Source organism: Suncus etruscus, chromosome 3, assembly GCF_024139225.1.
Source record: "Suncus etruscus isolate mSunEtr1 chromosome 3, mSunEtr1.pri.cur, whole genome shotgun sequence".
Taxonomy (NCBI): Eukaryota; Metazoa; Chordata; class Mammalia; order Eulipotyphla; family Soricidae; genus Suncus; species Suncus etruscus.
Genome location: NC_064850.1, coordinates 85602597 through 85629419, shown reverse-complemented (window position 1 = coordinate 85629419; position 26823 = coordinate 85602597). Strand labels below are relative to the sequence as shown.

The window sequence follows — 26823 nt, the reverse complement described above, 5'->3', positions numbered from 1 at the left end:
CAGAGTATTGACAACAACAACCATCCCTGGAAATTATGTCATTGAAGTATAGTACAAAAGATCATAATAGTGCTGAGGTCAGGAATTATTTCCTGTTTGTCTTAAACCTCTATTGTTTCTTTTCACTGCAACTAGAAAATACATCATTTCAGGATATAACATTTCTGATTGCTGCTCTTTTATTGTAATTTAATTTACTTATTTAAAGAGCATGTATCATATAGTTAACATAATTTTTCATAATAAATGTATTTCCAGATAAGTGAGGGTGAAATTATTATTAAAAAGAGAAAAAGAACAGAATAGCTACCCAACCTACAACAAGCTGTAAAGTGGAGACCAGTTACACTAGTATTCTGGGTGGGTAAAGAAGGGAGATATGGAAGACATGCTGGGAACAGGAGTGGAGGGAAGATAACATCAGTGGTGGGAATGCCCTTCATTCATTGTCACTATGTACTGTAAATAATTCTGTGTAATGAACTTCAGTCACAATAAAAATTAAAAAAAGAGAGAGAGAGAGAAAGAAGAAAGTAATAAGAAGAAAAATAAGGGGCTGAAGCAGGGGTCTCAAACTCAATTTACCTGGGGGCCACAGGAGGCAAAGGCGGGGTGAGGCAGGGCCGCATAAGGGATTTCACACACACAAAAAAGTCCTCAAACGTCATTATTAACAGTTTTAATTATTTCTTCTGAACATGAATAGAACATTGAGTGAAGATCATCAACAGTTCTTCTGAACATGGTATCTTTTGCCTATTCCTTGCTGCCAGAGACTTGACAGTGCTTCTTCTCACAAATCTGAACCATATTTGGCTTTAGAGAGAAAGCAGTTGAGACCCTCGGGATGGCTTGAAGATGATCATCATTAAGTCTAGACCTGTACTTTGACTTATTGAAGTTCAATGTGGAGAATAACTTTTCACACAAATATGTGCCCCCAAAAAGGCACATAGTGTGCTTGAACATTCGGGAAAGCTCAGGGAAGCTGGGGGGCAATTCTCTTAAAAACTGCCCTTGCATGTCTGCTTTTCTACTAATCTCCCTGAACTTGGCTTTGAAATTAAAGTTGCATTGCAGGTCAATGAGCTCCATTTGAAGCACAGGAGGGGCATCTTGCACATCAAAGGAAAAGGAGTCCAAAAATTCGGAAAGTGGCTCTGTGCTTTTTGAAGTCTGCAAATCTGTGATCAAATTCCTTCTCTAGATTAAACATAGCATCAAATATTTCTCACCACTGAATGGTATGCCTGCATCCACAAGTTCCTTGCGTGCTGGGATATGGCAAAGGTTTGTCTGAGAGAGCTGGAATTTCCATAACACAAGTTTTGTGGAGAATGCTCTCATGTTTTCGTAGGCTGCACTGATAAGCTGCTCTGGGCCTTGTAATATCTTGTTTAGTACATTCAGCTTACGTGTGATATCAACAAGAAAAGCTAAGTCCATGAGCCATTTGTGATCACTCAACTCAGAAACAGCATTCCCATCCTTCTCCATGAAGGCTATCACTTCTTCTCTCAACTCAAAAAATCTTTTCAGGACATTTCCCCTGCTGAGCCAATGTACCTTAGTGAATTAGAGCAAATCTCCATATTCTGACTCCATTTCCTCTAAAAAAGCACGGAACCTCCTGTGCTTTAAGCCCCTGGATCTGATTTGGTTGATGCATTTCACAACAACAGACATCACATTGTCACATGGCAGGCAATTACTGCAAAGGGCCTGCTGATGGATAATGCAGTGAAGAGCAATGGCCTTCTCTACACCCTCCTCTTCAATTTTTTTTTGAACAAGTGCCACCAGTTCATTTTTCCTCCCTGTCATCAATGGCGCTCCATCGGTTATTATTCCAACAAACCTCTTCCATGGCAAACCTGCATTTTCAATGGCATCACACAGATGCCAAAATATCTCATTAGCAGTGGTCTGGCCATGCATTGGAATTATTGTGAGCAGCTCCTCTGTCGATTCAAAATTGCAAACAACACCACGGACATAAATTGTGAGCTGCGCAGTGTCTGTTATATCTGTGCCCTTGTTAAGAGCAACTGAGTATGCATCAAAAAACATTTGGCTTTCTCACACAGTTGATGATAAATGTCACTTGACATGTCAGAAATGCGCTCTGCCACAATGTTAGCAGAAAGGCTGATTTTGCTAAACTGACCTTTCTTTTCCAGACAGATAATACTTGCAGCCTGTAACATGCATTTTTTTTAACAAACTCTCCTTCTGTGAATGGTTTCCCTGCCTTAGCAATCATCTCACTAACCATGTAACTAGATTCGACTGATGCAACATTCTCTTTGGTTGCTTTCTTGAAGAAATCTTGTTGCCTCATTAGACATGCTTTAAGACTGGCAACCTGCTTGGTTCTCTCATTTCCTTGATATTTTGCACATTCCTCAGCATGTTTAGTTGAATAATGGTGTTTCAAGTTGTATTCCTTGTGCACTGCAACTTTCTCTGAGCAAATAAGACGTGTGGGGATGCCCCTGTGCTCAACAAAGAAATACTGTGTCTCCCACTTTTCCTGAAATTGTGCTCGTCATCAATCTTTCTCTTCACTGCAGGCTTTAATGAAGTCATGATGAAGGTATGACAAAATCTAATTCTGTAATAAACTTCTCTCCCTTAGGCCTCTGATAATGTAAGGGACAGTGAGCAGGAGCAGCTGTAATGACGCCTGCGCTAGGCGCAAAGTATTCATGATTATTCGCTTACCAAATATTCGCAATAAAAAATTGAATTAGTAAAAAAAAATCGCAAAAAATCGCATTAAACATGTGCATACCCTGAATGGAACTGCTCGGGGTATGCGAATGTTTAATGCGATTTTTTCTTACTAATGTAATTTTTATTGTGATAATTCGGTAAGTGAATAATCGCAAATACTGCGATATTTGAAGGCCGGCCGCAGGCCACAAAATGTTGTATGGAGGGCTGCAAATGGCGCGTGGGCCACGAGTTTGAGATCCCTGGGCTGGAGATATAGCACAGCAGTAGGGTGTTTGCCTTGCACGTGGTAGACCCAGGACAGACCCGAGTTCAATTCCCAGAATCCTATATGGTCCCCCAAGCATGCCAGGAGCAACTTCTGAGCACAGAGCCAGGAGAAACCCCTGTGGCCCAAAAACCATTAAAAAAAAAAAGAAGAGGAGGAGGAGGGTGACAAGTAAATTTGTGAAAATTATTGTATCTCTAATGAAGTAATTAAGTCATTGTCAAAAGGTTTAGGAATCTCTTGTTACTAGTTTACCGTTTTGTTACTTTATTGGTTTTACTGAACATTAGGTGGCTTCATATACACATTGGTGTCTAAAGCAGTGTGTTCCTACTAAAATGACAGTAAAAAACAAAAATGGCATTGTTGTGTGGACACTAATGCAGCCATGCAGTCCAGGAATTCCAAGCACTATTGCTTATACTGTGGTATTTGTGGAGCCTTGTTTTCGGCTGCCAGGGCTTCCAGAAGTACAAGAAGGTGGGAATAGAGTGCCAGCACCCACTTGAAAAGAAAATGTCCTGGTGATATCAACCCAAATACTCGCATCTGTAGAGTTTTGGTCAGATTAGTGTTTTTGCAGAGGAGTGGTGGAGCAGGGGCATTGGCACCCATCTTTAGCAGGGTCAGGATTTGGCCCTCTGTCTCCTCCTGAGGTTGCTAGCTTCTAGATAGGTGGCTGGTGTACCCATATTTTTTATAACTTTGTTGACATCTCCTTTGATAACAGAGTGAGTCAATGGTGCAAACATGGTGATTGCATTTGTCTGACATTCTACTCCTAACCCTTGCTTTCCTGGGGAAGGAGAGAGAGAGTCAGTTAGGTTGAAAATCAATGTGTTTTGGGCCCGGAGAGATAGCACAGCGGTGTTTGCCTTGCAAGCAGCCGATCCAGAACCTAAGGTGGTTGGTTCGAATCCCGGTGTCCCATATGGTCCCCCGTGCCTGCCAGGAGCTATTTCTGATTAGACAGCCAGGAGTGACCCCTGAGCACCGCTGGGTGTGACCCAAAAAAACAAAAAAAAAAAAAAGAAAGAAAGAAAGAAAATCAATGTGTTTTGAAGCTTGTAGGACTTTGTCAAATCCAGAGACCTGATTTTTTTTTTACATAAAAGAAATGTGGGGGCCAGAGAGATACCATGAAGGTAGGCTGTTTGCCTTATATGCAGAATCCCGGCATCCCATATGATCTCCAGAGCCTGCCAGGAGTGACTTCTGAGCATAGAGCTGAGTGCTGCCAGGTATGAACCCCCCCCCAAAAAAAAAAAAAGAAAGAAAGAAAGAAAGAAATTTGGAGTTCAGGAAAGTTAGATTGTTTATCCCCAAATACAGCACTTACAAATAAATAGAACCAAGTAAACCAGCTTCTCTACCCCTTCTCCTAGTTCATCCTTCCATATAAGTGCAACCCCTCCCAGTCACGGAGGCCAGGGGTTCCCTATAATTTAAAAGTTTCCTCTTCCTTTTTGGCATTTTGCTCAGACTAGAGAGAACATTAGCTCCTTATCCGGGCTTGTATCATGGACTGCTTCTATTACTCATTTTTTAATCCTCTTAAGTCTTACTTATGTGACCTAATTAATGTATTATCTCTCAACTTCATGAATAAAAGCTCTGGGAAAGGAACTCATTCTGCAATCAGGATCTTGCCAAGTATTCTATAAGAACCACCATTCAGTATGGTGAAGTTCATTGGAAATTACTTCATCAAGATCTTTTTGTTTTGATTTTTCTGGACAGAGTGTTTTATTTTTTGCATGTCTATGTTTTGTAAAAGTAGTCCTTTGCTTTTTATCATCATTTGTTAAATGTATCTTCAAGGTTTTTTAAGACTTTTTTTAAGTAGGTGACCCTGACATGCCTGAATTTTTGTTTTTTTGTAGTTTGGATTTGTGGCCACACCGAGTGATGTTCAGGTCTTAATCCTGGCTCTCCTCTCAAAGAACACCTCTTTCTGGGCTCAGGAGACTATATAGTGCTTCAAATCAGGGTTGTCCTCATGCAAAGCTAAACCCTGTACTATTTATCTGGCTCAATGCTACAATTTTTTGTTTGTTTGTCTTTGTTTTTGGTACCACCCAGTAGTACTCAGGTACTCCTGGCTCTGACTCAGGGACCTCTCCTGTAAATTTGGGGAACCCTATGGGGTCCCTGAGACTAAACCCAGTCAACCATGTACAAGGTAAGTACTTTACCTGCTATAGCATGTATACAAGTATCTCTCCAGTTCCTTATGCTTGAATTTCTTAAACTAGCTTTAATTTCTTAAACTAGCTTTAGTACAATACAGGAAACCCAACAGACATACAGTATACAACTAAATGGCTGGTTCATTGTTTGTTTGTTTTTTTTACATTTTTTTATTGTGACTGAAGTTCATTACACAGAATTACTTATAGTACATAGTGACAATGAATGAAGGGCTTTCCCACCACCAATGTTGTCCTCCCTCCACTCCTGTCTCCAGCTTGATTCATTGTTTTATGAAAAGAATGGTGGGTACTGGTTTTGATACTGATCATTTATTAATAAAATATGTATGATTATAGCTCATGAAATGCATACATCTTAAGTGTAGAGTTACATGAGTTTCTATGTGTCCACAATCCACCATCCACATGGGAAGGACCTCCTTGACCATTTATCACATTTTATCTGTGATAGATCTTGAATTCATTTTTGTGTATGGGATATTATAGTTCTCTTGTTCCTTAAGAGTCAGTTCTTGGGGCCGGGCGGTGGCGCTGGAGGTAAGGTGCCTGCCTTACCTGCGCTAGCCTAGGAGACGGACCGCGGTTCGATCCCCCGGCGTCCCATATGGTCCCCCAAGCCAGGAGCGACTTCTGAGCGCATAGCCAGGAGTAACCCCTGAGCGTTACCAGGTGTGGCCCAAAAACCAAAAAAAAAAAAAAAAGAGTCAGTTCTGTTCCTCTCTTTATTTTGGTTGTGTGTGTTTTATGTAAAACAGGTTTACCTAGAAAATAGGAAAGAGGACCAAGCAATAGCACAGTGGGTAGGGTATTTGCCTTGGACATGGCTGACCCAAGTTCTATCCCCAGCATCCCATATGATCCTTTGAGCCTTCCAGCAGTAATGTCTGAGAACAGACCCAGAAATAACTCCTGAGCACAACCAGCATGGCCAAAAAAAAAAAAAAAAAAAAAAAAAGTACATATCACAGGCAAGTGTGGACCAAAAAGAGACCATGGTATAACCCACATCAGACTGGAGCAGTAATAAATAGGTAGGATGTTTCCTTTGCACACAGCTGACCCAGGCCCAGTCCCTTGTACCACATATAAGTCTTCCAACCCTCCAGGAGTGAGCCCTGAGTTCAGAGCCAGGAGTAAGTTCTGAGCATCTCTTGAGTGTGACCCAGGAAAAGACTTAACAAAAAGAAGAAAAAGGAAAAGAAGAAGAAAGTCTACATTTGGACCCAGGATTGTAGTCAGATGCACCTTATGTCAGATAATCATGACCTGCTTACAGGAACAGCTTTGCTACTTGGAAATGGATCTAGATATGTGCCTTTTTGTTCATAGGCAAGTTATTGTTGCCTAGTGATCTTAGAGTCATGACAGAGGGCTTATTCTCTGCAGGAGTCGCTTGAGGCCATGCATGACAGGCTCATTTCCAAAGATAGTCTTGGATTCAAATCCCAATGCCAGTATTCATTACCTCTATTTAAACAAATGAATCTTGACTCTGGCGTGTACCAACAAAGACGGAATATAACAGGGTGATCTGTGAGACTAAATAGAATTCTATGACATAGGCATCACCATGATACAAGCTCAACTTGCTCACTCAGTGATGTCTACAAGTTTTAAGTGTGTGCAGAGAAAGGCTGGAAAGAAAACACAGTGGGCAACGCACTACATGCTGCCTTGCATGCAGCCTATCCAAATTCAATCCCCAGCATCCCATTTGGTCTCCTGAGCTCTTCCGGGAGTGATCTGTGAGCAAAGAGCAGGGAATAATCCCTGAGCACAGAAAAAATCAAAAAATTAAATATGTAAGAAGAGGTACTCGAAAGAAAACTAAACCTCAGAAAGATGGGTGGTAGAAAGGTCTTTGAATTTGGATGAGTTTTGTTTTCTTTTGTTTTTTTCTTACATATTCTCTTTCTTATACACACACACACACACACACACACACACACACACACACACACACCCCTCTTGCCTGGGGTCTGAGCCAGCAGGTTCTCGGTTGCTGTCAGCTTTCTAAACAACCACAGGCTTCCGGTCCCCAGAACTCATGAAACTGGCAGCTGACCTTTTGTTTCTCTGTCTTCTGTTTCCAACAGCTTCTCTGCTTTGTTTGCAGCCAGCTTCATGCCCCCAGGCGATCCCTGACTCTAGGGAGAGGAAAGATAACCCCAAGTATTAAGCCACAGAGCAACCATCCATCAACACTGAGACTTGGTTTGGTTTCATTAGAAACAGGCAAGCCCCTTGTCTAAAAATAGACCAAGTGCAAATGCACAGGGCAGCAGCAACCTGGCCTGTGGCTGGAAGGAGTAAAGGAGTAAAGAAGCTGCTCTTTCTCCATTCCTTCTATTGGCAAAGGGTTCTGGAAGGTGATAGAATCTGATCTGCCTACAGTGGCCACGACCTATACCTTTTCACTTCTATGCTCTGGGAAGTCTCACAGATTGTCCCTCCAGATAGCTTCGAGCTTAGCCTGCAGATGCTCTGAGATCATTGGCTACCTATGAACAATCTCTGGGCTGCAAAAAGGAACCCATTGCCAGTGATGCAGAACCAGAACCCCATAACCTTTAACAGCTTTTACCCAAGAGTCTACCTGAACCAGGGAGAGCTTTTCAGGAGAGAGGTTTGGCATCTTTTTTAACTTTCCTGTCACAGTAGAAGCGACTAAGACTGAGCTGTCACTGTAGGTTTACTCTGCCAGTAGAGCTTATGTTATTTACATGTGTTATCGGTTAGTTAATGTTCCAGGAGCTAAACTTAGAAGAGCAGAATAGAAATTCTTTTTCAAGTCTTACAATAAATCCGGTTGTGCAAGTCCCAGAGGCAGAATGACATTCCTGTTCATGCATAAATTATCTTCTACCACTTTCCTTACACTTGTACTATCTGATATGATCCTCTTGAGGGTGCTGTGGTGTGAGATGGAAAGGAACTGGCATTTCGGTTTATCCATGAGGAAACATGGTTCACCCAGAGTTATGACTAGTCATCCACAGGAATAGCAGATCTTATCTCGGACTCCACCTTTGGTCCACTTAATCTCTGAGACCTTTCCTACTGCACACATTCTACTTCTAGTCTTTTCTTTTCAGGTGGGGGAGGGTCCACATTAATTAGTCCTTGGGTTACTCCCAGTTCTGTGATCCAAAGGGTTGCTCAGACCTGTTCTCAAGGAATTGTTATAGTCCTAAGGATCAAACATCAAACCTCAGTCTCCTGCTTACAGAGCCTATACTCAGCCCATTAGTCATCTTTCTGGCCACTCCATTCATTGCTAAAGAAAAAGCTCCCTTTTATATGGAACAACCTAAAGATGTGGCATGACTTTAAGTCAGAGTTTAGAAAGCAGGCTCCATGTAACCTTGATGTTGAACCAGCAGTTTTGAGGAAAAGGTAACCCCCACTTTACTGTTAGTCAGCATTAACAGTAATTAAGGTAGTCATAACAATGAAAATTCTGTATATCAGCTTTTTAATTTTGAACCAGTCTGTGGATATAGTTGGAACATATGTGGTTGTAACTAAAGTATAATTAGTAGCAGTTAAGACAGAGCAGAGTTTTTCATTAAATGTAAGCATGTCAAATGCAGAGTGAACAGGAGAGTGGGGAGAAAATGAAATAATTGACAAATTAGAGAAGGATGTGGTATATAGTTGATGGACTTAAAAATGTTATAAAGCATCTGACAAGTACAAAATAAATCAAATGTAAATAGCCTATGTTGGAAAGAAACACTGAGTACAAAGAATCAGTGACCTTCATTTGAATCAATAAATAATAACTTTTAAGGCATGAAAACTTAGTCCCTGATTCACCAGAAGACTCAAAGGTACAAGAAAGAAAACATAAAAGGAATTTTCCCAAGGGTGGTGTAGAGGGGGTCATCAAAGGTAGGAGGCTGTTGGTTTTCCATCTCTTTTTTTTTCTTTTTTCTTTTGAGAGGGAAGAAAGAAAAAGAGACAGAGAGAAAAAGAAAGAGAGAGGAGAGATGGTAGGGAGGATGGGAGAGAGGAGAGGAGAGAGAGAAGAGAGAGGAGAGAGGAGAGAAATGAGAGAGAGATCGGGAGGATCTTTGAGTTAAGACTCTCCCAGTCTCCCAAAGAGCTATAAATGGTTTTCCATCTCTTACCATCTTATCATTATGTCATCTCTTATCATGTGTTGTTATTACTTAGCTTAAAAAAAAAATTGCTGAAGAGATAGTACAATGGATAGGGTTTTTGTCTTGCATTCATTCCCCACCATCCCATATGATTCCTCAAGTCCTTGGGTTCATTTCCCCTAGCATCCCATACGGATCCCCCAAGTTCACCAGCACAAAGCCAGGAGTAAGCTCTAAACACTGCTGAGTATGGCCCCAAAACAAAACAAGTAAAAAAAAATAAGAATAAAGCAGTGAGAGAATTTTTTTAAAAGACAAAAACTGGGGCCTAAGGAATAGTACTGTTGGTGGAACTATATATGGCCAACTCAATTCCATCTGGCACCACAAAAGGTTCTACAAACCCCACTTGGAATGATTCCTAAGTGTTGAGACAAGTGTAAGACCTGAGTACAGATGAATATGACCCTAAAACCAAAAAACACAACAACAACCAAAAAAGACAAAGCGATATTAAAGCATACCTTCTCTAAGCAAATACCTCCATAAAAACTAGCTCTAATATACTCATTGAGCCTACAAACAGAAATCAAAGTGTTTAGGATATAATATTATTGGTGACCATTTTTGGCAGTCAGTACACCAATACTCTCTCCCTTGAAACCCAACTAATGTCTCTGGTAACAGAAAGGAGCATTTTGTAAATGGCAGACAGGCTAGTGTGGCCTTCAGAACCACCAATGTCTGCCCCCGAGGGAATACTGGGAAGATGTGGAATTCCTCCTACTGTGAGGACAAATTTGTGATGGCTACATACAGGGAACAAGTACACAGTATTGGTTGTTCTGTTGCTTTTACAAGGAAAAAACAGAACTGGAGATATTAAGTTTCTTGAGCATCTTGTTGTAAATTGATTGTAATTAGTTCTCAGACAGTCTGCATTGGAAGCCTTAATGGAGCCAGAATTAGGCTGGCAGCCAGGCTCAAATCCGGTCACGTATGTTGTTTCTAGAAATGGATCTTCCCAAGCTATGAGGCAAAGGAATGACTGACCCTCTGACTCCACCTCTATGGTGAGAGGGCATTTCTCCCAGGAGAAAAGTAACCCCTGAAATAGGATCTGGGAAATTCAGTCAGAGAAGTTAAAAATCAGTTCTAAAATAGACTTGTGGGGCTAGAGAGATTGGGGAGTAGGTAGAGCACTTGTCTTACATGTGTCCAACCTGAGTTTGATCCTCAGCACCACATATGACCTCTCGGCACCACATCTCTCTGAATGCAGAGCTAGGAGTAACCCCTGAACAAAGCCAGATACAGCCCCCCAAAAACCAAAATCATAAATCTTTAGTTTTGAACCAAAATATTTTTGAACCAAATATTTTGTAAATGCTTTATAAAACATAAAATAGCTCAGAGGTCATTCGAGATTTTTTTTCCTAATTATATAAAATGTAAACCAAAAATTAAGATAAAGGGGCTGGAAAGATAGGAAAGTAAAGCACTTTCCTATCATGTGAATCCCAGCACTCCATATGGTCCCCTGAGCACTGCCAGGATTACTAAATGCAGAGATCCAGGAGTACTTCCTGAGTATTGCCAAGTGTGGCCCCAAAACAAAAACAAACAAAAAAGATAAAAATTCTTAGTTTGAAGGGCTGGAGAGATAGCACAGTGATAGGGTGTTTGCCTTGCAAGCAGCTGACCCAGGACCACCACACCAAAGGTGGTTTGAATCCTGGCATCCCATATGGTCCCCTGAGCCTGCCAGGAGTGATTTCTGGCAGAGACCAGGAGTAACCCCTGAGAGCTGCCGGGTGTGGCTCAAAGAAACAAACAAACAAAAATCTTAGTTTGAAATACAATTATGCCACCATTACTTATTTTGTGTGCACCTTAACTTGCTTTGATGTATATAAGTAGGTACACAATCCATCTTTATCCTAAGACTTAACCAGGCAAGATGATATTCTGTCCACAGAATAATCATAGGCATCTTGATAGAAAGGCACAGAAACAGTTAAAGTATCTCACCGGGATTCAGATATGTAACTCAGGAGTAGAGCACGTTTCACATGCAGAAGCCCTTGTCTTAATCCCTGACATGCACACACCCCAAAAAGCTAATCACTGAGTCCTTGACTTTTATCCAAACAAGTAACCTGAATAATGTTTCTCCAAACTCTTCAATAGTTTGTTTTTTAGCCTCCCCAGATTTTCCCTCCTTTGCTACTTTAACGATGATTTTAGACATTCCTTGTATTTTATTCAGAAGGCCATATGCTCATCATTATTCTTCCTTTTTCCAGTAAAGGGTTACCTTCCAGTTCAACATTTACCTTGGAAGAAGGAACCATCTACTTGACGTCTGAGCCAAACAGTCTGGAAATGCAGGATGACAATGCCTCTGTACTTGATATCTATTTAGTAAGTAATTTTTGTTTTATCCACTCTCCTAGTGATCACAGACCCTGACATATAAAACAACGTTCTGGAAACCTAGACATGGTTGGTTTTTACAAGAAAAAGTATCACTCACATAAGAGTGTGATGAGTTTACAAGCCATGTTTCCCCAGAGTTCATGAAGAGCACTACACTAAAGGGCTCGATATTCAATATTAAACCTCCAAATATAACAGAGAACAAATCTCACTGTGTCAAGCAAGGAGTTCTCCATGTTATTTCCAACAAAGTTATGGCTTCTCTGAGTCAATCATATCTCCTTATGGAAAGAAACAGAGTCAAATGCCAACAAATCTTGCCTCCCTCACTTGTCACCAACCAAATGTGTCATCTATAGACTGGGGCTGAAGAGATAGCCTGGAGGTAAGGTCTTACATGCCTTACATGCAGGAGATTGGTGGTTCAAATCCCTGTATCCTTTATGGTTGCCTGAGCCTGCCAGGAGTGATTTCTGAGCGTAGAGCCAGGAGTAACCCGAGTGCTGCCGGGTGTGACCCAAAATAAAAATAAATAAACCTTATATTAAAAAAAAGAAATACTTCTCCCACATTGTGTGTGGGGGGGGGGGAGTGTAATCACACCCAGCAGTCCTTGGAGGGACCATGCAGTTCCAGAAATTGAACCAGGGGTTGGTCACACACAAAGAGCACTTTAATCCCTATGCTATCTCTCTAGCCCAGAAACTGAATATTTTCTCAGCAAACAAGTCATGTTTCTGCTACTTGTCTGCCACTCACACATTTAGATTCTCATTCTTAGCTGTTGGCTGGAGTCCATTCAGAGTAAGTCTATGTAGAGATGCTTCAGTACTCGTGCTCACTAGGCTTTGGTGCTCAAAGATTTTTGGCTGCAGTGATCTCCAGGGATTGCACAATTTAATTGTTCACTCACACCTAGTTCTGCACCAGAGATCACACATTCACAGCCTCATGCTTACATTCTCACTATCCCAAAAAGCAAATTTGAACCAGAGAGATATGACTTGGGTAAAAGCTCTTACCTTGCATGTGGCTGAGACCAGTTGCATATGATCCCCCAAGCACAAAGAGAGGAGTAACTTCTGAGCACATCTGTGTATGGCCCAACCCACCTACTTGAAAAAATAAAATTTAACAAAATCAAAATATAGTTTAATGTGAAAACTCTTGTGAAAGAATTGATTTCTCCTTTCAAAGATTTAGAGAGTTAAATGGAGAAAAAATTGTTGACCCATGTCCTTAGTTTAGCTGAAATAAAAGACCGAATGAGAGGACTAGAATGATAGTGTGGAAGGTAAGACTTTTGGTTTTTGCATAAGTTTGATTCTTGGCATCCAATATGGCTCTGAGCACCACTAGGATTCCTAGTGCAGAACCAGGAATCTCAGTTCCTGAGCATCACTGTGTGTGACAAAAAATAAATAAAAGAAATCTCAGCTTATTAAGTTGAGAATTCAAGCTTCTAATGTGTCTTCATAGAAGCCATACTTATATGGAGGCACATGATACTGAAAACTTGGCCTCTTTTCAGAAAAGCCTGCTAACATACCTTCTCACTGGCTACTGCCTTTTGGGGTGGATGGGCAGTTGAACCATTTCCACCAATGCTCAGGGGTTACTCTTGATTCTGACTCTTGCCTCTGCACTCAGGAATTATTCCTGGCAGTAGTCAGAGGACCATATGGGGTACTGGAGATCAATCTTGGGTCGGCCCCTTTCAAAGCTGACTATGTACTCTTACTCCAGTCACTGTAGACTTGCCTTTTCAAGTCTTTTTTGTTTTTGTTTTTGGGCCATACCTGGCAGCACTCAGGGTTACTCCTGGCTCTGAGCTCAGAAATTGCTCCCACAGATTCAGGGGAACCCGGGTCCGTTCTGGATCAGCCACACACAAGGCAAATGCCCTGCCACTGCGCTATAGCTATGGCCCCAATTATTTTTTGGACCACTTCGACACCGCTCAGTGATTACTCCTGGCTCTGTGCTCCAAAATCGCTCCTGGTTCAAGGTACCCTATAGGATTCCAGGAATCAAAACCGGGTCTGTCCTTGGTTGGCCTTGTGCAAGGCAAATGCCCTACCATTGTGCTATCACTCTGGTCTCAAGCCTTTTTAAAAATAACATTTTTTTTATTTTGGTTTTTGGGTCACACCTGGCAGCACTCAGGGTGTTACTCTTGGCTCTACGCTCAGAAATCGCTCCTGGCAGACTCGGGGGACCATATGGGATGCCGGGACTTAAACCATCGACCTTCTACATGTCAGGCAAACACCTTACCTCCATTATATCTCTCCAGCCCTAAAAATAACATTTTAGGGCCAGAGAGATAGTAAAGGGTTTACTTGCTCTGCACACAACCCATCCCAGTTGATTTCCTGGCACAGCTTATGATCCCCTTCTCAGGAGATCCCCTGCCAGGAGATATCCCTGAGCACAACAGGAGTAGCCCATGAGCACCACCGCTTGTAGTCCAAACCCTCCTCCCCTTCACAGGCTGCCAGAAAAATCTACATTTGTAGTATTCAAAATGGAAATTGTAAGCATTTGAAGATGAAAGAACATTACATGGGCATTACATGTTCTTATATTTTCAAAGGCTTTTAAGTGCTTTGATTTTTTTTTCAACATTATGAATAAAAGTACTCACCCTCTGCCTATAAAAACCTAAGGATCATCTAGGATGCACATAAAATTGCAAGGTGATTAAATGGCATTGTGGGACTCAGTCCTCATCTCACATCTCTAATTCCCTCAGGATAAAAGGTTCTTTTATTAAAACCAATTTTTTCTTCCTAGGTATTACCAATTTCATAAGTATATTGCTATACAAGGCCAGAGAGGTAGTACAGTAGATTTGCTTTACACTTGGCTGAGTTGGGTTTGATTCCCACACCCCATGTGGTCCCCTGAGCCCTACAGGAGTGACCTTTGAGATCAAAATCAGGATTCAGTCCTGAGTGGTTAGATGTGACCCAAAAACAAACCAAAAAAAAAAAAATACTGCTATTAAATTATTTAGAATAGGGGCCGAAGAGATAGCATGGAGGTAAGGCTTTTGCCTTGCATGTAGAAGGACAGTGATTCAAATCCCGGCATCCCATATGGTCCCCTGAGCCTGCCAGGTGCGATTTCTGAGTGTAGAGCTAGGAGTCACCCCTGAGCGCTGCTGGATATGACCCAAATACAAAAACAAAAACAAAAAAAATTATTTAGAATAATAATATGGAGAGATGTCACTTACCTTGCATCCCATTGATCCCAGTTTGAGTCTCTGGCATATGGTCCCCCATACCCTGCCAGAATAAGCCCCGAGCAATACCAGATATGGCCCATTGGGAGCCAGAGCGATTGTACAGTAGGTAGAGTGTTTGCTTTGCATACAGCCGACCCAGGTTCTATCCCTGGTGTCCCATATGGTCCTTCAAGCCTACCAGGAGTAAATTCTGAGTATACAGATATGTCCCAAGATATATTAAATTTTTATTTATTGACTTTTTTTTAACTTTGGTTTTGGGACCACCCCTGGTATTGCTCAGAACCTGTATACAAAGTATGCACTCCAACCCCCATTGAGCTATCTCTCCCATGCCTGACCTTATTGCTCTTTTTTTTTTTTTTTTTTTTTTTTTTTTGGTTTTTGGGTCACACCTGGCGATGCTCAGAGGTTACTCCTGGCTATCTGCTCAGAAATAACTCCTGGCAGGCACGGGGTACCATATGGGATGCCGGGATTAGAACCAACCACCTTAGGTCCTGGGTCAGCTGCTTGCAAGGCAAACACTGCTGTGCTATCTCTCCAGCCCCTGTTGCTCCTTTATGCTTTTATCTGAAGTTAAAAAATGAAGCATTTCAGAAGACAATGCTTGCCCCAGAATTCAGAAGGAAACTCATTATAAATTGGTGGTTATAATAAGAACACATGAAGGCCTGTTAGAAATAAAGAAATGTTGGGAGATTGTTTGTTTTTTGGTTTGGGGATCACACCAGGCAGAGCTCAGGAGTTACTCCTGGCTCTATGCTCAGAAATCAGTCCTGGAAGACTTGGAGGACCATTTGGGTTACCAGGGATCAAAATGGGTCTGTCCTGGATTGGCCACATTCAAAACAAATGTCCTACCACTGTGCTATCACTCTGGCTCACAAAATGTTTGGTGGTTAGAACTGAATGGGATATTGGTGGATGATATGAGCATCCACCAGTCTTCATGAAGAACATTCTTTGTGTTTCAGAAATTCTGGGAGAGAGGAAAGAGAGGAGGGAGAATCAAAATAGAAAAGTTAACAAGGAAATAGATCTTCCCCATCAAACTTGGGGAAAAACTGATTTAGCCTAATCTTATTTTATAGATAATAGCAAGCAATAAAACTTTTTTGTGTGTGTGCCACACCCAGCGGCACTCAGGGGTTACTCATGGCTCTTTGCTCAGAAATCACTCCTGACTTGGGGAATCATAAGAGAGGCTGGGGATAGAAACTGCATCTGTACTGGGTCAGCCACACGCAAGGCAAATGCCCTACTGCTGTGCTACCACTTTGGCCCCAGCAATGAAACTTTTTTATTTGTTTTAACTCAGGAGCCACACCCAACAGTGCTCAGAAGTTATTCTTGGCTCTGCACTTATTAGTCATAACTGGCAGCTCAGGGAATGTAGGGATCTAACCCAGGTCAGTCAAGTGCAAGGCAAGTAAGTACCTTACTTGCTATTCTATCTCTCCAGTCCTGAAACTATTTTTAATTATTTCCTGTATACTTGACACTGTCAAGTATATTTTATCTTTTATCTATATTTACTCATTTAATTCACAATAAACCTATGAAGAAGATGTGGTTACTAGCTCCATCTTACAGATAAGGAGTTTAAAATATTTTAAGGTTGTAAATTAGCCACCAATTAGGCGATCAGTAATCAATAAGAGCACTGGAGGTCATTCAAAGTCCACACTTAATTTTTGAGTTTAATTACCCTTCTACCTCCAAGGGCCCCAAAACACTATTTCTCACACCACACCACACCACACACACACACACACACACACACACACACATTACTTATGTCCCTGTGCACATTCACAATATTCACAATAACTCTGGGCCAGAGCACAAGTGGTGCTAGTGGTACTGTGGTGATGAAGATCTAAGCTGGGCTTCCCACATCCAAAACACAAACTCAGCCTGTAGAGCTCTCTCCAGCCTATCCTTTCAGCTCTTGATTGAAGTATCCACTGTAATAAAGGACAGAATAACAACCAAAAAAATTTTTTAACTTTGTATATATCCAAGGGCTCCATATACATGAGATTCAAAAGAGAGCCAGTCAGTTGAGATTTAAGGGCTGCCTTCAAAAGGAAAACAGGCTTCTGGAACTTCAAAGGGGAGGAAGACAATTCACAGGAAGAGGAAACAAACAAAGGTTTTGGTAAACAAATCTTTTATTCTCTCAGGCCCAGTGCCATAGTACAGAGGTTAGGGTGTTTGCCTTGCACACAGCCGGACTGGTTTCATGCTCGGCATCCCATATGATCCTCTGAACCCACCAGGAATGATCCCTGTGTGCAGAGCCTGGAATCAGCCCTGAGCACCTCCATGTGTGGCTCCAAAAATTAATAATAAAAGTTGATTTTCACTTTCTCACATAGTTAAGTTTCCAGGATAAAATGTGATCTTAAATAAAAACTTTATCTATTGAACACTGTCCCCCAATCTTTATTTTTCCAAATAAAAAAACATACTTTATGTTTCCAGATAAAAATTTTTACTTAGGCACTGTGATTTACAAATATGTCCATACTAAAGTAAGATTAATAAAATAAAATATTTCAACACCAATCTCACCACCAGTGTCAACTTTCCTTCATGAGTGTCCCTGGTCTTCTACACACACACACACACACACACACACACACACACACACACACTCAGCCTGCTTCCTTCATAGGCACATTGTTAAGTTCACTTATTGTGCTTTGGGGCCAATGCTTGCAGTCTTAATTATAATACAAACTAATACTAAAAAAAAATCTACCCTTTGCTGGTTGCCTCTTATTTACCCATTCTTACTTCCTCTCCATTTGTCTCCTTTCCTGGCCTTTTCATTTCTATTCTAGAGTCAAAGATTCCCATACACACAGACATTGCATTCCCTTGTCATGCTATTTCATATACCATAGATAGATACTTTGGTATTAGTCCTTCTTTTCTGACTTCACTTAACATGAGACCCTCCAGATCCATCAATATTATAGTGAATCTCATAATTTCATCCTTCCTTCCGGTTGTGTAGTACTTTACTGAGTATGTATACCACATCCTCATTATTCCCTTATCTGAAATTAGATGTTTGGGTTGATTCAAATCCTAGCTATTGCTCTAAGTTCTGCTCTTTGAAGAGCTATGAGAGTAGGAAAGAAGTACTGTTCTAATGGGCCTTCAGGTCAGAAAAATCCACATGCCCAGGGGCTTCTTTGAAGACTAGATATTTTGTTCACCCACTCAGTTTACTCATCTATTAAAAAAGATGATTAAGATCGCTAAGACCGGGGGCCGGGCGGTGGCGCTGGAGGTAAGGTGCCTGCCTTGCCTGCACTAGCCTAGGACGGACCGCGGTTCGATCCCCCGGCGTCCCATATGGTCCCCCAAGAAGCCAGGAGCAACTTCTGAGTGCATAGCCAGGAGTAACCCCTGAGCGTCACAGGGTGTGGCCCAAAAACCAAAAAAAAAAAAAAAAAAAAAAAAAAAAAAAAAAAAAAAAAGATCGCTAAGACCCTCTTCAACTCTGAATATCTGAAAAGTATATTCTGTTCTTTTATTTTTGGTTTTTGGTTTTTGGGGGGCCACACCCAGAGGCACTCAGGAGTTACTCTTGGCTCTGTGCTCAGAAATCACTCCTGGAAGGCATGAGGGACCATATGGGATGCTGGGATTTGAACCACCATTGGTCCTGGTCGGCTGCTTGCAAAGCAAACGCCCTACTGTTGTGCTATCTCTCCTGTCCCTGAAAAGTATATTCTGAATTTAAAAATGTTGCAGAAAAGTTTCAGACTTTTTCCAGAAGTCACTACAGTTGTTTCTACAGATTTTAGTTTCGCCGTAGCCTTTTCCATAAACTCACGCAGTATTTAACATTAAATTCTATGGCAAAATTATGCACCATTAACTTGTAATTTCCAGTTGTGTTTTCACTTTAGAGACTTTTATTTTGTATTTTGAAAGCTCATCTCGATCTCAAAGAATACAGTCCATTTCTTTCCCTTTAGTGTGTTCTTTTACTCCTGCAGTATGATAGAGAAAGAAAAAGAAAGCTCAAGAAGGAAAATGCACTTTTCCCTTTGGCAGCCGCCACAGTAGTAGTGGCAGCCAAAATGAAATTCAACCCTTTTGTGACTTCTGACCGGAGCAAGAACTGCAAAAGGCATTTCAATGCACCTTCCCACATTCCCTCTTTCCAAAGAGCTGAGACAAAAGTACAACGTGCAATCCATGCCCATCCATAAGGACGATGAGGTCCAGGTGGTGAGAGGCCACTATCAAGGTCAGCAAATTGGCAAAAGAGTCTAGGTTTAGAGGAAGAAATACATCAACTACATTGAACAGGCCCAGTGGGAGAAAGCAAATGGCACAACTGTCCATGTTGGTATTCACACCAGTAAGGTGGTTATCACTAGACTAAAACTGGACAAAGATCACAAAAAGATCCTTGAGCACAAAGCCAAATCTTGACCAGTAAAAAAAAGAAGAAACCATTAAGAAGATTCAGGAATAAAGTTGTTTTATATATATATATATATATATATATATATATATATATATATAACTTGATCAAAAGCTGTAAAATAAAAGAGAGAGAAAAGGAGGAAAATGCATTATTGCCTGCATCCTGTATCTCATTTTTCTTGAGCTAATTTGAATCTTCTCTAAATCATTCTAACTTGAAGAGCAGCTGACCCCTTCTATGCTGAGCTGATATTGTGCTGTTAAAAAGATTTATTTCTGGAGCTGGAGTGATAGCACAGCAGTATGATGTTTGCCTTGCATGTGGCTAATTCAGAACTGACCTTGGTTTGATCCCCTGCATCCCATATGGTTCCCTGAGCCAGGAGCAATTTCTAAGTATATAGCCAGGAGTAACCCCTAAGAGTCACAGGGTGTGGCCCAAAAAGGAAAAAAATAGACTTCTCTTGTAATATTTCTGTTCCCTTGCAATGGTTTTCAGCCAGACCATGGGTCTGATCCCCAAAATGTCTGACCCTCTGAACTATCTGGGTGTAAACAATCTGACCAATCTGAACAATTCCCACAACAATAAATAAATTAATGAATGAACAGATAAACCTCTGGAGTGAACCAGTGGTTGTCAACCTTTTTATACCTGCAGACTAGCTCAGACCTCTGAACTTGTAGTTGACTAACAAACTCTATCCATCAGTGGTTGTAACCTGATTAATTGGTGCTATTTGCTGGTTATACTAATTATAATACTATTTAAATCCCCCTTTAACATGTGATCAGTCTTGATGATTCATGCCTACCATATTACATACAATATTGCTATTTAAGGACCAACCCACCATTATTATGCATATAAACTAGGCTTGCTATTCTCTTTTTCCTGTTACTTGACAGGAAATTAAAAGAATAAATTTCTGAGCCAAAGCATAGTACAACATGTAGGGCATTTGCCTTGCATGTGGCTGACGTAAGTTTGATCCCTGGCATCTCATATGGTTCCCCAATCCCACCAGGAATGACTCCTGAGCATAGAGCAAGGAATAATCCCTGAGCACTGCTGGGTGTAAATTCTCCTCCACTACCACCACCACCAAATAGGATAGGTTTATTTAAAAGGTAGCTAACTGGAGGTGTGGGGAGGCTTGAGAATAGTAGGAGAAGTAGGGTTCTTGGAGATAGTTCAAGGATAGAACACAAGAATCAGATGTGACCCTGATTTCATTCCTTGCTGCTGCACAACCCCCACCACTGGGCTAGAATACTGCTCCACATGGCCAAACATCACTGGCAATGACCCATATTTTTAAAAAAAAAAAAAAAAACAGGAAAGATAAAAGGCAACTAATTGTTCCTTCATTTTGTTAAGGAATCTTGTTTGGGTTCCATGTGCCTACCCTACAAACCTTCGGGACTTTATGAAGGCTGTTCAGTTTCACAGTAGAGCATTTTTAAGAATGGTTGGTTTGCAAATATTCAAACTCAAAGAATGAATTCAAGGGATGATTTTATCCAATAACCAAAGATGTCTTTTCTTCTATTGAGTTTTTAGTTGTTGGCACAAAATATGATGGAAGGAGAGCAGAGCAGAGAAGAACATGCTCTATTGAAGTAAAACGGGAATCACATACTTTGCAAAGCAGAGCTAGTCTCTCTGTCTTTTGAATCTTTGAGTCATTCCAGATATCTGAGGCACAGGAGCTATTGTTTCCATTGATAAAGTGGCTTCTTTACCTACTATCAAATGTAATTTTATCTTAATGAGGAAAGGGAACAAGCATATCAGTAAAACAGTTACCTGAGGAAGAATATCATTTAGTGGACAGGTAGTGGGAGATAATGGGATTGCTTTTATTTTGGGGTTTGTGTAAGAACTTTTTAGTTGCATGTAAAAGAAAGGAAACAGTTAAGCATGTTTAGCCATGCCAGGATTGAGATTTATGCACTGGTGAGCAGATAGATTTCCAAGTGTGTGTTTCAGGTGATTAATAATACTCTTTGATCATAGGTGAAGAGTAGCAGAGAAGTGAAAATTGTTATATTAACACACTATTATGGATAAGAAAGGCAAGAGAAAAAGAAGAAACACTTTCAGTTCTGCCATGGGGAGGGTCTTCAAAACTTTAGTGGAACTATTTTGGGGGGCTTAGAAGCCACATTTTTGTGGGGTTATTTTTATTTTAATGAAACAATTGTGATCAACAGAATCCTTCATTTGGTCAGGGTCCTTCCCACCACCAGTGTCAACCTTCCTCCATCAATGGCCCCATAGTGCATTTTATACCTCCACCCTTTGTTCCCTGGCCTGCCAGTATAACATGCCCCTTTAAGTTTAGATGGCTAAGATTTAGGTCCCTTGATCCTATGATCATTGACTTTGGCTTGGATATTTATTTCTGTCTTTATTTCCCCTCCAATGCATTCAAGACCTCTTGGCCCCTGGCCTTCAGACTTTCTTTGATCCCTTCTTCTTTGTTTTATAGAAAAATGTGGGAATATGTGGTAAAATAAAGTAATCTGTGTCCCAAGGTTCTATAAAAAAGGCAGAAGCCCCAATTCAAAAGATAAGAGATCTTAAAAATCCAATTAAAAATAAAAGGTGTGTGTGGCAGGGTTTCTTGTTTTGTTTGTTGGTTTTTACATAGGCACAGCAAAATATGGGGAAAATAGAAAGGAAAAACCTTTGGCCTAAAAACAGGGAGATCTGACCCATGAAGTATCCTGGCATAAGACCAACTCCAGGCTCCAGGCATACTATGTTGTTTAACCCCAAATTCTTTTTCTGTGGTCCCAGTAAAAAGTTCTTCACAATCACAGTTGTTGAGGTCAGGAGAAACCACATTTTGTCTTTTGTCTTTGTCTGGTTTAAGATTACTGGCTTCTCTGTGAAGTGCTGGCCTCTTTAATTATTCTTTGTTGAAGCTGGTGGTGACAGCTGCTGGGATGATTAGCTGAAACAAGGTCGGTTTTATACCTTTAAGTCTTTGGTGGCGGGTCCACACCCAGTAGTGCTCAGGGGTTTCTTATGGATATGAACTCAGAAGCTGTGTTCAGGGGTCATATGGGGTGCTGGGGATCAAACTCAGGTTTGTTGCATGCAAGGCAAATGTCGAATCTTTTACACTGTCATTCCTACTTCAATTCTATTGCTTTGAGTATACTTCAATGCCTTGTCAACCACAAGAGTGCACTGGATTTGGGTAGGTTTGGGTGACAGAGCAAAGTAGGAAAAGAAAGGGCAGATCCTGCATGTAATTTGTGATGGACTTCATCAGAATGCTGTTTCTTTTTATTATTATTATTATTATTATTATTATTGTTTGGGGGAAGAAGGGCTCCCAAGCAATGCTTAGTCCCAAGTCCCAAGTCTTGGACTCAGGCCACTGAGTCTATGCTCTGATCCCTATAATGTGGTGCCAAGAATCCTCAAGGCCACTCCAGTAGTGTTTCAAGGCCTATGCCTAGTATTATATTGCTCAAACCCAGAATGGATCTATGTAAGACCTGTACTTTCACCTCTATACTATCTCCCCAGCCCCAGAATGTGGCTTCCTTCAGTGTTATGACCCTTTTGTTGACAGATGAATAACTTGAGGGAGGGAAAATTTATCTCTCTACAATCATGGCCCCCTTAAGTTCTTTTTTTGGGGGGTGGTGGAGGAATAGGTGGTAGTTGTTGGATCACAGCTGATAATGTTCAGGGGTCTTTTCTGGCTCTGTGCTCAGGAATTACTCCTGGTGGGATTAGGGGACCAAATAGGATGCTAGAGATCATGCCCAGTTCAACCGTGTGCAAGGCAAGTATCTTAACCACAACTATAGCTCCAACACCCCCATTAAATTCTTCACCAAATAATGTTTCTAAGACTTGTCAATGAACTTTAAAAAGAGAGAGAAGGGCCAGAGAGAAATTAGAAAGGCTAGGACATTTGCTTTGCATGCTATTAATCTGAGTTTGATCCTCAATACTACAAGAAGTAGTTCCATCAGGAGTAAACTGAGCACAACTGGATGTAGTCTCAAAACAAAACAAAAGCAAAATAAAAGGGGGTGTGATTGAAACAATTGCACAGTTGGTAAGGCATTTGGCTTGAATGCAGCTGTCCTGGATTCAATCCCTAATACCCCATATGGTCCCCTTATCCCCTCAGAAGTGATTCCTGAATACAGAGCCAGGAGTAAGCCCTAAGCACTGCCAGGTGTGACCCAAAAACAAAGAAAGAGAGAGAGAGAGAGAGAGAGAGAGAGAGAGAGAGAGAGAGAGAGAGAGAGAGAATTACTTCTACTACCTGTGCCCAAAGCACCTACATGAGATGGCACTCTTCAGATTCACAAGGCCACCTTTCCAGTCTCTGTTAGGAGATCACTACTAGGTATTTTTTAATCAAATAATATGTAACTACTGTTTAAAAATTAGCTTGGGGGCCTGAGCAATAACACAGCAGTAGGGCATTTACCTTGCATGCAGCCAACACAGGATGAACCCCACTTCGATTCCTAACATCTCATATGGTCCCCCAAGCCGGCTAGGAGCGATTTCTGAGAGCAGAGCCAGGAATAACCCCTGAGCGCTGCTGGATGTGACCCTCCAAAAAAAACAAAACAAAACAAAAATAAATAAATAAATAAATACAAATAGAAATTACTTAGGGAATTGAAGTCTTTAAAAGTCAGGGTGTGCTACCTTTCTGGTAAATTAGACCCAGAGCTAGTAATTGACTGGGTTTGAACAGCTGCATTATATGGGTATATGGGGTGCTTTTTTTTCTTTTTCTTTAGTTTCTGCTCTCATGCCCTGATGTACCTCAGGAGCCAATTTGTCCTTTGCATTTATCAAGGTCACATTGCCATTCTGTTACTTCAGTCTCTTCAAGGCTCTACCCCCTCAATGGCAGCCCTCTTGCCTCCTAATCTTGGCCCTTCACTCCTGCCCCAAATCTTCAAACTGATTTGCTTTCCTTTTTTATTTTTCTTTCCAGTCTTCATCCTTGACTTAGAAGGCCTATGTTTATTAATCTCTTATTTTTTTATTTGGTTGGGTTGGGGGTTTTTTGCGGGGGGGGGGGGGTTAGTTTTTGGGCCATACCTGGTGACATTCAGGGTTTACTCCTGGCTTTGTGCTCAGAAATTACTCCTGGCTTGGAGGACTATATGGGATGCTGGGGGATCAAACTGCTGTCCATCCTAGGCTAGCACAGGCAAGGCAGATGCATACCCCTTGTGCCACTGCTCCAGTCCCTATTGATCTCTTGGAATGCTCCAACCCTCCAGGAAAGAAGTTTGAGGAAGAATAGTCTCAAAAGATGCAAAATGTATGGTATACTAGGGGCTGGGCCTGCGGGAAGAAGCAGCAGGTCACTCAGAAAGAGGAAATAAGACATGTAGGACAGAAAAGCAAGTCTGACTCAAACCCATGGACCCCCTGGACCAGGGCTGTCCTGAATCTGAAGAGGAACAGAACACAGTAGCAGACAGGATGTGTCAGTATTGCACACTTCATAGCTAAATAATGAATCGCAGCCACGTTAGTGGGAGGAGGACACTGAGTGATTCTGAGTCCCCACTGCCCCTGCATTGCATATGCACCTTGTTTAATTCTTAGGACAGCCTATCCAGTGTGCCTCAGCCTGGGGGACTGACAAAAACATGGTCTCAAAACTCTGGAGTGAGTCCAAGGTTGATTGATAGCCAGGTCAGACTTTTCTCAGAAAACTCAAGAAGAGGATGCTTTTCACTTCTTCCAGCTTTAGCAGCTTCCATGTTACTTAGCTATGCTTCACTTAACCAGTTACAGTATGATTCCAGCTTCTGCCTTCATTGACTTTCTTCCCTATGCTGTTCAGAGCTCTTCTTGTGAAGATATCAGTTATGGGGATTCAGGGTTTACCTTAATTTAGTATGACCTCACCTTAGACCATTTTATCTGCAAAGTCCTGATACTCACTTAAAGTCTCAGACTGAGGTTTTCAACACACTCCACTGCCTAACTCAAGGACCAAGAAAATACCCTTTACCATGTGTGGTTCCTGTATCATTCACTGCCTATGTCCCCAGCTCTCCCAGGATAAGTGATATTTCCATATGTTTATTGATTCCGTACCAAAAAAAAAAGTGTTAAGAAGGGACAGATAGAACACTCCACATGCCAGGATTTTGTGTGCCTTTGACTGGTATGATGGGGACTCTGGGCAGGACAGCTAGCCATAGGACCCCTGGGCTGACCACTTAGTCCAGGCGAGCATGATTCCCCCCACACCAGGCAGGTCTTCAGGGCCACGCCTGGTTAATCGGGCCCTGGGGGGAGGGGGTGAGAAATTCCTCCCTAGGCATCCAAAAACTACAGAGGCTCGGCTGGGCTCAGAACACTCCACATGCCAGGATTTCGTGTGCCTTTGACTGGTATGATGGGGGCTCTGGGCAGGACAGCTAGCCATAGGACCCCTGGGCTGACCACTTAGTCCAGGCGAGCATGATTCCCCCCACACCAGGCGGGTCTTCAGGGCCACGCCTGGTTAATCGGGCCCTGGGGGGAGGGGGTGAGAAATTCCTCCCTAGGCATCCAAAAACTACAAATACTACTACTACAAAAACTAGTAGTACTACTACTACAAAAACTACAAATACTACTTCATGTATTCAGAATATTCCTTATTCTTATGTTATGTTTTGCGTATACAGAATGTTCATTTTGTATTCTGCCCTTTCCCACACCCCTACAAAGCTCTTTTTTACTCCTTAACTCTCTAACCCCCTTCAAACATCACTAACCTACACTACTCTTTTTAACTTCAGTAGTGTACAATCCTACTCACAGTCCAAAGCTGTGCATTGTGTGTGACAACCCCAAACTGTTTCAAGATACATAAAATGGACACTTATTTCTTTAGAATATTTTGTTTTTTCTCTGACAGCTATAATTCTTACTAAATGTTGTCTTATACAGTGATGATTCTAACCACTTTTTATCTTCTCTTTTTGAGCTGTTTAACAAGGAATTTTGGTGGAATAGTCCCCCAGTTTAATGCTTATGATTGAACCATGTCATGGGAATCATTGGAATTGTTCTTATGGCCCCCATATGCGCCAATAACACCACGTGGCATTGCTTCTTATTTGCATAGGCACATTAAAATGGGAAAATACTATACATACAAATAAGATCCTATCTGATAGCGATTGGAACACACAAATCTTGTAGTGCAAAGGGACCTTACACCCTGAACATTGACATAATGACCTGGCACAGACCTCAGAAGAAAGGGCATAATCCATTCTCCCCTGAACCAGGGAAGCCATCCACGAAACATCCAGGCTGGTCTATAACATCACCTGGAAGCA

The 26823-nt window shown here is 41.5% G+C and overlaps 1 protein-coding gene across 3 annotated transcripts in view; it reads left to right on the top strand.

Annotated features, from left to right (window-relative positions):
- PIP5K1B (phosphatidylinositol-4-phosphate 5-kinase type 1 beta) overlaps positions 1–26823 on the top strand; it is a 370177-nt gene that overhangs the window by 332365 nt on the left and 10989 nt on the right. For 2 of the 3 annotated variants that reach the window (XM_049770950.1, XM_049770947.1), the window contains one exon: positions 11630–11772. In XM_049770950.1, coding sequence (XP_049626907.1) covers positions 11630–11772 — 143 coding nt within the window. The remainder of the gene's footprint in view (positions 1–11629; positions 11773–26823) is intronic. The other variant, XM_049770949.1, reaches the window with a different exon arrangement.